The 14,564-nt window shown below is 37.8% G+C and overlaps 1 protein-coding gene across 1 annotated transcript in view; it reads right to left on the bottom strand.

Annotated features, from left to right (window-relative positions):
• Nucleotides 1-14,564, bottom strand: part of PDHX (pyruvate dehydrogenase complex component X) — a 57,488-nt gene that overhangs the window by 38,973 nt on the left and 3,951 nt on the right. The window contains exons 2-3 of the mRNA XM_009273661.2: nt 10,147-10,230; nt 4,772-4,872 (exon numbers count right to left, since the gene is read on the bottom strand). Coding sequence (XP_009271936.1) covers nt 4,772-4,872; nt 10,147-10,230 — 185 coding nt within the window. The remainder of the gene's footprint in view (nt 1-4,771; nt 4,873-10,146; nt 10,231-14,564) is intronic.

Genomic DNA, 14,564 nt, shown 5'->3' with positions numbered 1-14,564 from the left:
GGCTGCCCAGGGAAGTGGTGGAGTCCCCATCCCTGGAGGTATTTAAAAGACGCGTAGATGAGGCACTTAGGGACATGGTTTAGTGGGCATGGTGGTGTTGGGTTGACGGTTGGACTCGATGATCTTAGAGGTCTCTTCCAACCTTAATCATTCTATGAAACCTTACACAAACGTCTACTGAACACCCAATATAGTGCAGAAATATCCACAGGATACTGCAGAAAAGACAACTAAGGATCATACTTGAGCTAGGGGGAAAAAAAAAAATCAGAAAATTTCTGATCTTATTGCTCCCCTGTTATTTCAGTTTCCAAAACATCAGGTTTCATCTGTACTTTTTAGGAGACTGGAATAAAAGCCTATTTGTGTATCTATTCTGTACTGTAATACTTAAGCCCACTATTTCTAGATTCCAGAAAGGGGGATTAAAAGAATCCATTAAAGATTGGGTTTGCATAACAATCTGTTCATGTTACTCCAGTAAAGCTGCCTCTCTTCCCTTCATCTGAAAGACATTATAGTTATTTTCCACCTTCTGGCATCTCCTTCTCAGACTCAGCTCTTGGCATATGATTGTTATTGGATGATGTGGATATCTTGGCTAAGGCTGAGTGTCACTGCTCCATGATACTGATACCACACAGTCGCTGGAGAGTCTGGTTTTGATCTATCAAAAAACATGCCACAACAGCAATACACACACACAAATTTTGGAATTTGGAATGCATTCAGAATACAAGACAGGAAACAGGAAAAACGCAGCTTTTGAAATACTAATGCTACTTGTAGTCATCATGAATTACTATTAAAGAAACTTGTAAAATCAATATTGGAGTCTGCTATTCTTTTCTTAATGTGTCTCTGGGAATCATTCTTTAATGCTTTTGACAGAGACGATCCCCATATCTCCTCTTCACAATCTAACAAAGCAGTATCTGTAAATGCGGAATAGGTACTTCATCAAAAAAAATGAAGAGGTTGCATAAGTTTTTGTCAAGGCTATTAGATGCAAAATAATTTTCAGAAACATTCAAAATTGAAGAGGACAGAATTAAAATAGTGAAAGCATTACTCATCCAGCAATTATTAAAGTAACTATATGGAGACTAAAAACACATTTAAAAATATGTCTGATATGAGATTTCGTCATGGGATAGCAGAATAGATTCTCTGAAACTTTTTAGATATGTTTCTCAACAGCTGAACACAAAAACTCAGAAGTTTCAAGGTGCTACAAAAAAATTGAACATCTGGGAAAAATTACTATTTAGCAATGTAAACTAAAAGGAAAAGGTTTACAAAACTCTTACTTGGTTATATAAACTAGTGTTTAAAATGCAAGTTATCCTGTAGAAATTAAACACTAATGACAATTTCTTGTAAGCCCTGATAGACTTCACTTGCAGCTGAGTTCCATCTTACATCACCTCTCTCCCCACCCAGCCCCCACCTCTTCTGATGTTTTCATTTTTGCAAAGGATGTTCCCGTCGCTTATACAAAAATGGATGATACTAAACAGACCATCACTTCTTAAGTGCTGCCACACAGGAAACCACTTTCCCTTTTTTTGCAAAGGATAAATATGCAAATACATGCTGTTGTAAGAAAATACAACTGTAGCAGAGTGTCCTGGTTTCGGCAGGGATAGAGTTAATTTCCTTCCTAGTAGCTGGTACAGTGCTGTGTTTTGCATTTAGGGTGAGAACAATGTTGATAACACACCGATGTTTTAGTTGTTGCTAGGTAGTGCTTACACTAGTCAAGGACTTTTCAGCTTCCCATGCTCTACATATAAAGCTGGGGGAAGAAGAAGGAAGGGGGGGACGTTTGGAGTGATGGCGTTTGTCTTCCCAAGTAACCATTACACATGATGGAGCCCTGCTTTCCTGGAGATGGCTGAACACCTGCCTGCCGATGGGAAGTAGTGAATGAATTCCTTGTTTTGCTTTGCTTGCGTGCGTGGCTTTTGCTTTACCTATTAAACTGTCTTTATCTCAACCCACGAGTTTTCTCACTTTTACCCTTCCGATTCTCTCCCCCATCCCACCAGGGGGGAGTGAGCGAGCGGCTGTGTGGTGCTCAGTTGCTGACTGAGGTTAAACCATGACACAGAGATAGGCAACCTAATATACCAACCCAAACAGCTTTTTTAATAGCAGCAGAAACACGTGTCTTACTGTGCATAAGGTAGAATTCTCTCTTCTACACTGATGGCTCCAGGAACTAGTTTGTACCTATGCCCATTCTATTGTTCCCTAAGTAGCTAGATTGCAACTAATACCAGTATGCCTATATATAATTATGCAGTCCACACCTCTTGTGTAGATATTCCCTCGATGAGATCTCCCTGACCAAATTACATAATATTTACTATAAAAGTTTGCCTTCAACAGCATTTCCTTTCAGAGTGCAATCTTAGTTCTTAATGACTGTAGGACTGTTAGTAGAGTAACACTGTTTTAGTTAAGCAGAAAAGGCTCCAAGATTACACAGGATTACTAGCTAAACACGAGTCAATACGGACACCGCTGCAAAAAAGGAAGGGTGAGAGAAGCATAGCGTATTTCATTTGGGAAATGCTCCATTAAATACTCGAGAAGTATTTCACTCTATAAAGTCCTGATGAGGCTTCAGATAGAATATTTAATCCAGTTTAGAGCACCATACTTCCAAGACAAATCGTTAAAGAGAGCTTGAAGGATTATAACAGAACAAAAGAGAATTTTGAAAGCAATCCTTTGGAGGTTGAAGAACTCAAGCTTTTTCAAACTTGCAAAAGATAATACCTTGGAGAGATATGTTAAGAGTCTTCCAGTACATAAATGATTGTGTTAAATGGAACAGTTATGAGCTGCAATTTGTGGCCACTGCATCAAGAGAATAAGACAGTTTACTTTTGTACAATGATTTACTTTTGATGACTGAGAAAATATTTTTTCTAAATGCAAATACAGAATGGTGTTATAGCATGTGAAGAGTCTCTGTCAGCAAATGGTCTAGGTAAGTTTGAGCTGCTGTCAGTATAGGAGGCTGCAGTAGTCAATGACTTGTCCTTTTCTAACCTACTTATCTATATATAGCTCCTTGACTCTGCACCTTACACTGCCAAATTCCACCCCTTTTTACCCATTCTGATCACACTCTGATCTTCTGTATTCTCTTCCAGGTTTTTGCAGTTAACTAATTATAATAATATAGTCAATACCCACCCTTTTTAGAATTACAAATATATCTAAGTGCTAAGACCAAAAACTGCAATATCTTCCAGGGAAATTTTACTAGCAATACTATGGTCACAACAAAATTTAATAACTACAGCCTTCAGAAACAGCATAAGATTTCTGTGGAAAGCCAGCCCCCCCAATTTTTAATTCTTCTTTCCACTTTCTCCGTAAAATGAAATTGATTGTGAAGTGTTTGTATTAAACACAGTGAAACAATGGAACAAAGCAAACATCAAGGAACAAAGCAAACATCAAGGAACCAGACATTTAAATTTCATGCCTATTTCATTTTTCAGACAATAGTATCTCTTCATAAATCCTTTTCAATTTTGACTGAATGCCATTAAGCTTTAAATAGTCTCATTATTAACAAGCGCATGTATATAAAGCAACAGTTGCAGGGCAGCACCCGATACACTGTTTAGTATGGAACTACAACAGTCAGCTCTTTTAGATAAAGTCCAACAGTTCCATGGAGTTGTTAAGATAAGCATTCATGCTTATGATGAAAGTCATGCATTCATGCATGAGTGAAATAGTGGTTATCATCTCCACAAAGGGATTTAGAGTACTGAGTAGAGTTAGAAAAGTTTCAGAGTTCTTATAGTTATTTATTGATCAAAAGACATGATCACATGGAGCTAAAATGGATAGAAAACAACTTTTTTTCCAGAAGAGGTATGGATTAGTTGAAATCTTAATTTAAGCTTCAAGAAATCATTGCTTTGTGCTTACACAACTTTGCATACTAAAACTAGAAATACTTTAACTTCATTTCACCCTAAACACAGTGGAATTCTTATTATTTCTTCCTGCATTTCAGACGCATTGCAGTCTACAAAATACTTCTAATCTGATATTTGACGCCTATATGTTAGGAAGGGAAAAGATTCTATAGCTTAAAAGGAATCTCACATTTAATTTTGAAATAATATTTTCCAATTATCAACAGGTTCTGAAAAACTGTTTTAAGAAAACACTAACAAAATTGTTACACAGATTATGAGCTAATAACCCTTTAAACAAATCATGCAAAACAAAAATAACCGTTTTAAGAGTATTACCCTTCATATTACCAGTTTAAAATGGTAAAAATATTTCTACCACAGAACATAAAGGATCTCAGTGAAGAGAAGAAAAAGCAAAGAAGTGTCTCCCTAGTTCATGTTAATGAGCATCCAGTTAATGAAAACCTATATAGTAAATTCAATGGGGGGGGGGGGGGGGGGGGGGGTGTCTCCCCTTCTTCCTATCACAAAAAGGATTTTGTTCAATACAGCTTTTCACTGGGGTCTTGGATCTGTTCTCCTAGTGGAGAATTCTGTAACTGCAGCATCTTCACTCTAAACCACCACCTCTGTTCAGCCAAGAATTTTCCCTTTCAAGTTCATTCCACTCATTTTGTTACATTTTACTTCTCAATCTCTACATTTTTCCACTCTCTTCTCTCCCAACATACCTCTCTAAACTAGTTTTTGAGGCAATATGCTAAACAACAGTCTGAAGAGAAGTTTTATCATCCTACTCAGAAAGGCAGAATCCCTACCAGTATTTTAGCCAATATGCCGTCATCACTTGATTCCATGGTAACCACCGCTTTGTCTGTTTCAATTTCACACAATGCATCTCCAGCACTCACTGTTTCACCTGCAAAATATAACAGAACTTAAGAATACTTAGCCTAAACTTCCCTTCAGATCTATTTAACCATGGAAGATAAATATTTATCCATATAATACAGCCATTTTACATTCTTTAATATATTCTATAGCTAGTTGATCCCCCATCTTTATTTATCATATTGTATGTTTCATTTCCAAATAAAACCACCAAGATTCAGAGACACAAACTGCTGCAGCAGAACATTAACATATTCCAAATACTTATGTTTACAGTAGGTTTTCCAAGAGGAAGTACACACACAATGACATTTATTTCCACATAATCATCACTCAGTAACACTGCCATGAATAAAATCCTGAGCCTTCCATATTCATTGCTAGCCATAAGTCAAAGCAAGCTATTTAAAACTGTAATTTTTTAAGACAATGGTCACAGGCCACATCTTTAACGAAGTATCACAGTTCTCTAGTTTGTATCTACACTATTAAAGATATTCAAATAAAAACCTCAGGAACTTTAATCTCTTTGGAAAGCATGTCTGCATGTCTTGTTTCCTCAATCTCCTATATAGTTGAAAAAAGTCTTTTAGAAACATACTTACCTTTGTGAAATAAAAATATGCACAAGTGTTAGAAATTGGTTTCGCTACATTACACAAATCTATGATTAATTTTGAAGCTTCCTCTGCTTTTGAAGAATATCTGTATCTGCTAGTGCATGATAAAGATGATATGCATCTGGATTCTTTCAATAGATCAATACTGACTAGATGGCCAACATTAAAATTGAAATTACATTGAAAAACTTTGAGGTAGTTGAATGTTTTGGCCTCCAACAAAATATGATAACCTTTTCCTTACAGAGCGCTGAAAAATAGGGACAATACATACAAGCCTAACACATGACTACAGTTTTTATTTGAAGTAAAATTTTAGTATTTCCCCAGTACCAGAAATGCTGCAACAGTATTACCTGTCTAAGCATTTATTTAATTCCTGATATCACTCTCTGTTGTACTTAAGCATCAGAATAAACCTAGTGCAGGTTACCACCTGTATTTAGGTAAGCAATAAACACTTTTTTTTTTTTTAAATAATTATTTCCTGTTTCAGGACTACCTGAATTAGAAGGGGAAGATGAAGCGTTGTATGATCCCTATGATCTCTGCAGTAGTAAACAATGGAAACATTCAAAGCTCACTTACATAGTTTTGTAAGTCATAAATGTTCCTATTATGGAACTTGGCAGGGGAATACACAAAGTAGCACCTGATCTTTTTAATTTAATAATCTAATTGCCGCACTGTACTTTGCAATAACTAGAGTATAAACAGCTTATAACAGGAAGTCAAAATTCCAAGCTCTATAGTGTTTTAAATCCATTTAAATCCAAATTCAAATAGCCCATATATCAGATCATTAGGTAAGCTCTTTATAGATGTTAAGAAATCAAATTGTTGGGAAAATTCTGTAACGTACAGAGCTAAGACAGTCAAGCAGAAAGGAGCTTAACCCTGTATCTTAATTATTCTCTTCTCCCAACCTGCAATCAGACTGTAAGTGCTCTGCACCATTAAAAAGAAATCTCAGTGCTAAGCAACATGCAGCAGTAACTCCAACAGTGCAAGCTAGCCAAAGCAAATACCGTCATCCATGTGTTTGTCACACATGATGTATCTCTTAACTTGGGTACGTGCGGTTGTTCGCAGAAAGCTAAGGATTCCCTTGCACAGGGAAAGCAAGAGGAAAAGTCTTCAGAGAACTGGGCAAACCACTTTTCCACTACTTTTTTTGTTTTCCTTTCACTGCAGCAGCCAAGAAGTGGTCATAACTTTGGAAGGCAATTGATTAAATGCAATTTTATGAAGATTATTTCATAGCAGCATTCAAAAAACCTCATGTGTGTTTCAGTACCCAAGCGCAATAGAAAGGATCATAGTTATTTTCATTACAGACTGCAAAATTTGTGATAGCTCCTAATCGATGCCCGCTTTGATGTCAATTACAAATCAGCTTTCCCAATAAATAGGATTGGAAAGAACACTTCTGCAGAGCATATCTTGGCTCTTACGCCTTCTAATGAAAGAGCAGTATTTGCACCAGAAGTTGCCTGAATGGCAGCTCTCTGAGATTATATATAATGCCCTTGCAAAATCTTGAGTGGGGTTTGTTTGTTTTTTTAAAATTGATTCAGTTCTTATAGCTAGGCTGAATGATTAGGCTCCCTACTGAAGCCGAGTTTCCCTCTAGGAGATCACATTGAATTGGCATTCAATACCCTACGTGCTCTGTTCAATTACTGACAGACAAGTATCCAAATCACGACACAAACTGCATTCCTTGATGTACTCTTTGCAAATCAAATCAAAGTTGACTGAGCATAGAGACTGAACTCCCTGGAGGTGATGTCTCAGAAGGCGGCAGAGTTACACTGCATGAGGAAACTGCTAGCACTGCTGCCTATTCTGTTTCCTGCCCACAATAACAAGAGGATTTCAGTCCCTTGGGCTGTCAATCTATCATCTTTCATCAGCATTAAATTCATACTTCATAAAGACAAGTTTTTAGAAACACAGTTTTATTTTTATGAGAACTTTATTACCCACAGGAATCAATATGAAACTGCATTAACAATGACAAGGAAATAGTAAAGCTGTCAATTAAATTCAGCATCTTTCCTTCTGCAGTACTGAAATCATCTGTCCATCCTGTGAAACCGTAAAATGAAAACATTTGATATTTACACAGAGCAGAAAAATTATCAAAATAGTATTTTACTGACCCCTGCTGGTTATACAGTGGGAAAAACATTTCATATACAATCACCTTTCTTCTGTCAATTGCTTTAAAATATTTATTTTCTTGGATATGAGATTATCAGACATTTATATTCAGTAATGCCACTACATTTAGATGGCCAACTCACTGGAGGATTATGTAGTTATAAGCATCCCTTGCAGACAGAAGGAGCATTAAATCACTTTGCTTTTTTCTTCAAAATTTATCTTCACTTTTTTTAATGTTGTCATTATGTTTATTTTCCAGACTGTCAGAGGAAAAAAAAAATCCATAGGAACTAATTATCGTCACAGATGTGCCAAATAAGACTATAATAATGTGCCAATAATACTATATTCAGTTTTGGTCTTATTTCTAAATAGAAAGTAGAGCAATAAAAACCCCTAAAATAGTTTTCTCTCAAAGTCCAACCATCAATTAAGATTTGACAAAATTTATCTTCACTTTTTTTAATGTTGTCATTATGTTTATTTTCCAGACTGTCAGAGGAAAAAAAAAATCCATAGGAACTAATTATCGTCACAGATGTGCCAAATAAGACTATAATAATGTGCCAATAATACTATATTCAGTTTTGGTCTTATTTCTAAATAGAAAGTAGAGCAATAAAAACCCCTAAAATAGTTTTCTCTCAAAGTCCAACCATCAATTAAGATTTGATTTTAATTTAATTAAAATAGGTGTGGAGTTTTTTCTTCCTTTTGTGTTTGGGTGGAAGGGTAGTGGAAAGACTGAGAAAAACCATCGTATAGCTGTTGCGTCCTAAGACCTTTTTATGAGAAAAACCAATTAATTCATGTTGTGGAGCAAACTGGAATCTACTTTAACTCCTATCATCCTCCCTTCTTTGCTTTCTCTTGCAATTTTGAATGCTATATTTATTGTAAAACAGACTACTGTGATTTTTAATGTCTTACAGTTATTGACAACTAATGAATAGAAAAAGGACTTTGGATCATTCCTTCCACTCTGCATAATCTTGGACTTGATACTTGACTAACTGAAGCTTCAAGTTTCAAGAACATCGGTGCAATTACTTTTTACAGACGTTGGCTGCCATATTGTTGTTCCTAGTAAATTCTGCAGAAATTCTTACTAGAAGTTTTACAAGCAAAAAGTCTTGTCCACTACTGGAACAACAAGTTGCCTTCCAGTCACCTCTCAAAATGTATTCAAAAATATATAAAAGCAAAGTACTCCAGTAACACAATGATGGGGGCTGTATCAACACTTAAGAGGATAAGCCAAAGGAAATGGCTTATCTAGGCAGAATAGTCAAAACACACATTTAGCTCACCAAATTGTGTCTGTCAAAGATAGTATGCTTTAAGAGATTTTCTTTTCTCCAAACGTGTTCATCCCTTTAGCAAATCTAAAAATGCCTGAGAAGATATATTCCTACAGTCATCTAAAACTCTTCAATGCATCCTATACCAATGGACAACTGCTACCTGGACTCCAAAACTACAGTCAAAATCCAGTTTTAATATTAAATTGGAGGGGAAAGGGTAGGACGAGAGGGGAGAAAGGTCTCCTGACAGAACAGAACTGCCGATTTTTTCTTTTCTCCAAACGTGTTCATCCCTTTAGCAAATCTAAAAATGCCTGAGAAGATATATTCCTACAGTCATCTAAAACTCTTCAATGCATCCTATACCAATGGACAACTGCTACCTGGACTCCAAAACTACAGTCAAAATCCAGTTTTAATATTAAATTGGAGGGGAAAGGGTAGGACGAGAGGGGAGAAAGGTCTCCTGACAGAACAGAGACTGCCGATTCTTCTGCAGATCATTTTTCATTTACATACAACCTATGTGAAGACAAAACATACTCAGACTATTTATCTAGCTGCTCCAACATATTTTAACAGAAGTACATTACTTTTCAGTTGTCAGAGCACAGAGAACCTAAGATAACTGAAGTTGTTAGGGCTTTTTTTGGAGGAGTAGTTTGGTTTTTGTTTTAGGTTTTGGGTTTTTTTTGAAAGAGATTCCCCATTTGGAATTTGGGTTATGAAAGTAATTTAAATTTTTCTATCAGCTTTAATTAGAGACTATAATTTAGATATTAAAAAAAGTAAGCCCTGAATAGCAACTATAAGAATACTGTATCTTTCATGTTATTTCATAATGCAGCCAAACAATGAAACAGAGACCCTCCCCAAATTCAAAGGCTCTCAGATTTCCAAAGTTACTGATCAGCATGACAACACTGGGAATTAAAAACAACACACACACACTCTCACACCCTGGAACAGCCCAATGGAAATTTTTCAAAAATATGATCAATGCAACCTTTTGGAAGACAACTAAAGGAAAAATGTTTCAAGAACCAACAATTTCAAAGCAGGTATTGTTCAAGAAGACAACATCCATATACCAAACATTTTGCTTCAAAATACTAAGGTAGAACCAGAAAGAATGATCTTATTGTTACAGAATAGATTTATACAGCTGAAGAATTACAACAAATGTGGCCATAGAAAATGCTACCTTACCTTCCTTTTTTAACCATTTCACAATGTTTCCTTCTTCCATTGTAGGAGAAAGTGCAGGCATGAGAACTTTAATACCAGGCGTACCTGTAAAACAAGCACATGATTATCTAGACTAAATACTTCTTCAGTATAATTATTTTCTCAGTTAACTGCTTAACACAAATGAAACTAAAAGTGCATGAATCTGAAAGACAGCTGAACAAAAGATTCACTATGATGCACTTTTTAAGCTTACATACAAGCATGCACTCCCAAGAGCACCAAGGCAAAAAGGCACTAAGTATAGAACCTGTATGTTACGCAAAGAACAAGGGCCAACTTGAAGATGACTTTAAATAAAGCTGAAGCAGCATGAGTGATTCAATTAATTTTTAATGGAAACTTTCTCCATGACCAAGTCTTAGTGCGTTATTAAAAAAATACAAACTAGTATTTCAAGTACTCCTCATTTCAGCCTGACCTACTGAACAATCCTACAGTGGATGCAAGTGAGTGTTATATAATTTTTGTCCAACAGAAATGTAAACAGAAAAAAAATCTACAGCTTGCTCAGAGCTCCATCTACACACAAGTCATCATGTGTAGAATTAAAAAGCAGCTATAAAATACAAACATACATTAGAAAAAAAATCAGCAGCTAGCACGAAGCTGTGATTTCTTTTTTTTTTTATTCCCCCCTCACCCCCAAAATACCATAAATTTCAAAGCTGACCCAGCTAACACCCCCTGCCTCTTGTGTATCATGGGCATATGTACTAAACCGAACCACATTTCCATTTTTGGGGGCTTTCTGCACATGGCCCTGCATATGCTTAGTTCTGCCCTTGTCAGGGTCTCTGAGCAAAACCTTGGCTAAAATACTGTGCCACAGCCGCTCATTTACTCCAAGACACAAGTGAATGAGATGAGTCTTAAAGACTTGTCCTCTCATTTCCTGCTTGCTTGGCAGCAAAGGACGTCTGAACATAAGACTTGTCAGATATAAGCAAGCCCAGAGGAGAGAACACACACAGAGACACATGCACGCACACTATCTCAGTCCTCAATAGAGGCCAAAACTGCTGCAATCATGAGAAACTGGGTGAAAGGTATTGATATGTTCCCTGCTGATGAACCATGATCTACTACAGAGGATAGTATAACTCCACCCACAAATTCCTCAGTGGTATGTACCATAGTTTTTCTTCCCAGCCATGCAGTATGTCAGCAGTATGATTATGAATGTATGATACCAGTCAGGCTGGCATCTTCTCTTCTGTCTCAGAGTACTTATCCATCCTCAGGCTTCTAGTCATGGCCATGCAAGTGTGAGGACAGAGTGGGGTGTAAATGTGCAGAACATATCTAAGCCAATTGTTAGAATCGTTTCTGACTCTTAACCAAAGGCTAGATACTTGTATCTTGATTATGACTTCTGTCTTAATGCTGAACTGCAATATTAAGAGCATGCCAAGGCAAAGCATGTAATCCCATTCCCCAAAAGTTCAAACATTAAAGAAAAAGAAATGGGAATTCAGAGTCCTGAATTCCTGGACTGGAAGTTTCATTGGTCTTGCCAAAATCCACCACAAACACTACATCCTCCTTTCTCCTCTCGTCCTCCTCTTTGCCACAGGCTGTGGAATTTTTTCCAGATGACAGATTAAAGCATATCTTTTAAATTAATAAAAATTAAATTTAAATTAATAAAGCCCCCCTAGTACTTCAGACACTGATGATCCCCCTCTTTCACTGATAAACTTTTCCAATGTTTATTTATCCTTTCTGCTAGGAAACTATATCTACTTTGCAGACTCAAATTGCCTAATTTCAAGTTTCAGTGATTGGATCTTACGTCTTTGTTAAAAAGCTTGAAAGATTTCTCATTAGAGATCCTTCTCATGGGTAAGTGTCTATATACAGAGACCAAGTAAATTCTTAGCCTTTTCTCTTCTTTGACAAGCCAAATAAAAAGATCTGAAAAGTGCAATGTATTCAAGCAACACAACACCACAACCTCTCTGGCTCTGCAACACCATGTACTAGACACAGCTAGCTAGCAGATTACTTCAGTCTGCCAATTGACTGAATCTGCTTAGTAAACCCATTAGCAGAGAGAAGTGGCACTGCACAGCAGCAAGCTGCATGCCATGCAAATGGGATTCTTCTGAGGACAGGGCTCATTATACAGCACATTCCTTGGTTTCGCGGCACGCTACATCTCTTGTCATTTGATCCAGTATACCAAAGTAGTATTCTGACATAGAGCTTGTAATACAAGAGATACTATCTTTCTGAACTTTTAAGGATAGTTATGAGGCCAAATAAATATATCTTTTTAGATACTATTTTGTAACAGTAGTTTTCCAGCACCTGACTGATTTTTGAGGCTCTTTCTTGAACTATTGTATCTGAATCTGTATTCAGTTAGAGAACAGAAATAGACACATAGAAAGTACATTGTATACAATGGCAAGAATCAATTCTGCTTCATATTCCTTTTTCTCTAATACCCAGCGCTAAGGCTTATTATGATTCAATAGAAAATAACACCACATTTCCCCCAGTTGTTGTATTGCTTGGAGTAAGCAGGAACAGCTTTAAAAACTTAATCCTTTTTTTTTCCCCCTCATTATCCAGAAGAAAAAGGGTAAGGAAAAAACCTAGAATTATGAGCTGAAAAGCACGTGTCACCTGGGGTGAGAATGCTTCTCATCCTTACTTCCAAGTCCTAAGAGTTACCATGGTTAAGATCCCAGAGAAGACAAAGAAGAAGTGAAACTTCAATTAATACACAACGATTTAAGGGAATTAAAAGTGTCCACCCATGTTCTGTAATTCATTAATGTTAATACATTCAATAAACATGACCTCGTCTTTCTCATTGCTACAGGATTATGAAAGAATAAATCATTACACTTGTAAAAGAAAGTAGGTATTCAACCATAAATATTTCAGAGGTTAGGTAAAGGTATTACATAGTTTTTTCCCATTATTTCTATTTCCATTATTATTTAATCGCTCTTTGCACACCTCTCTAGTGGATAAGTAAAGGTATTACATAGTTTTTTCCCATTATTTCTATTTCCATTATTATTTAATCGCTCTTTGCACACCTCTCTAGTGGATAAACCTCAAGGCAGGGACTGGGGGAGCAAAGTCCCTCCCACTGTAAGAGATGATCAGCTTCAAGACCACCTGAGGAACCTGAACATACATAAGTCTATGGGACACAACAAGATGCATCCCAGAGTCCTGAGGGAATTGGCTGATGTAGTTGCCAAGCCACTCTCCATGATATTTGAAAAGTCATGGCAGTCAGGTGAAGTCCCTGGTGACTGGGAAAAGGGAAACATTGCACCCGTTTTTTAAAAAGGTACTGCTGACCTGTCAGCCTCACGTCTGTGCCTGGGAAGATCGTGGAACACATCCTCCTAGAAGCTATGCTAAGGCACATGGAGGACAGGGAGGTGATTTGAGACAGCCAGCATGGCTTCACCAAGGGAAAGTCTTGCCTGACCAGCCCAGTGGCCTTCTGTGATGGAGTGACTACATCAGTGGACAAGGGAAGAGCTATGGATGTCATCTATCTGGACTTCTGTAAGGCCTTTGACACGGTCCCCCACAACATCCTTCTCTCTAAATTGGGGAGATACGGATTTGACGGATGGACTGTTCGGTGAATGAGGAATTGGTTGGACGGTCACACCCAGAGGGTAGTAGTCAACGTCTCAATGTCCAGATGGAGATCAGTGATGAGTGGCGTCCCGCAGGGGTCTGTATTTGGACCAGTACTGTTTAGTATCTTCATGAATGACATAGACAGTGGGATCAAGTGCTCCCTCAGCAAGCTTGCAGATGACACCAAGCTGAGTGGTGTGGTCGACATGCCATTCAGATGGAGCTGGACAAGCTTGAGAATGGACCCATGTGAACCTCATGAGGTTCAACAAGGCCAAGTGCAAGGTCCTGCACCTGGGTCGGGGCAACCTCTGGTATCAATACAGGCTGGGGGATGAAAGGATTAAGAGCAGCCCTGCCGAGAAGGACTTGGCGGCACTGGTGGATGAAAAGCTGTGCATGAGCCAGCAATGTGTGCTCGCAGCCCAGAAGGCCAATCGTATCCTGGGCTGCATCAAAGGAAGCGTGGCCAGCAGGTCAAGGGAGGTGATTCTCCCCCTCTGCTCCGCTCTGGTGAGACCCCACCTGGAGTACTGTGTCCAGCTCTGGAGCCCTCAGCATAAGACAGACACGGACCTGTTGGAGCAGGTCCAGAGGAGGGTCACAAAAATGATCAGAGGGATGGAACACCTCTCCTATGAAGAAAGGCTGAGAGAGTTGGCGTTGTTCAGCCTAGAGAAGAGAAGGCTTCGGCGAGACCTTATTGCAGCCTTTCAGTACTTAAAGGGGGCTTATAAAAAAGATGGTGGCAAACTTTT

This window comes from Aptenodytes forsteri, unplaced genomic scaffold (assembly GCF_000699145.1).
Source record: "Aptenodytes forsteri isolate BGI_AS27 unplaced genomic scaffold, ASM69914v1 Scaffold511, whole genome shotgun sequence".
Taxonomy (NCBI): Eukaryota; Metazoa; Chordata; class Aves; order Sphenisciformes; family Spheniscidae; genus Aptenodytes; species Aptenodytes forsteri.
The sequence above is the reverse complement of the archived record's forward strand: the minus strand, read 5'-3'. Positions and strand labels throughout refer to the sequence as shown.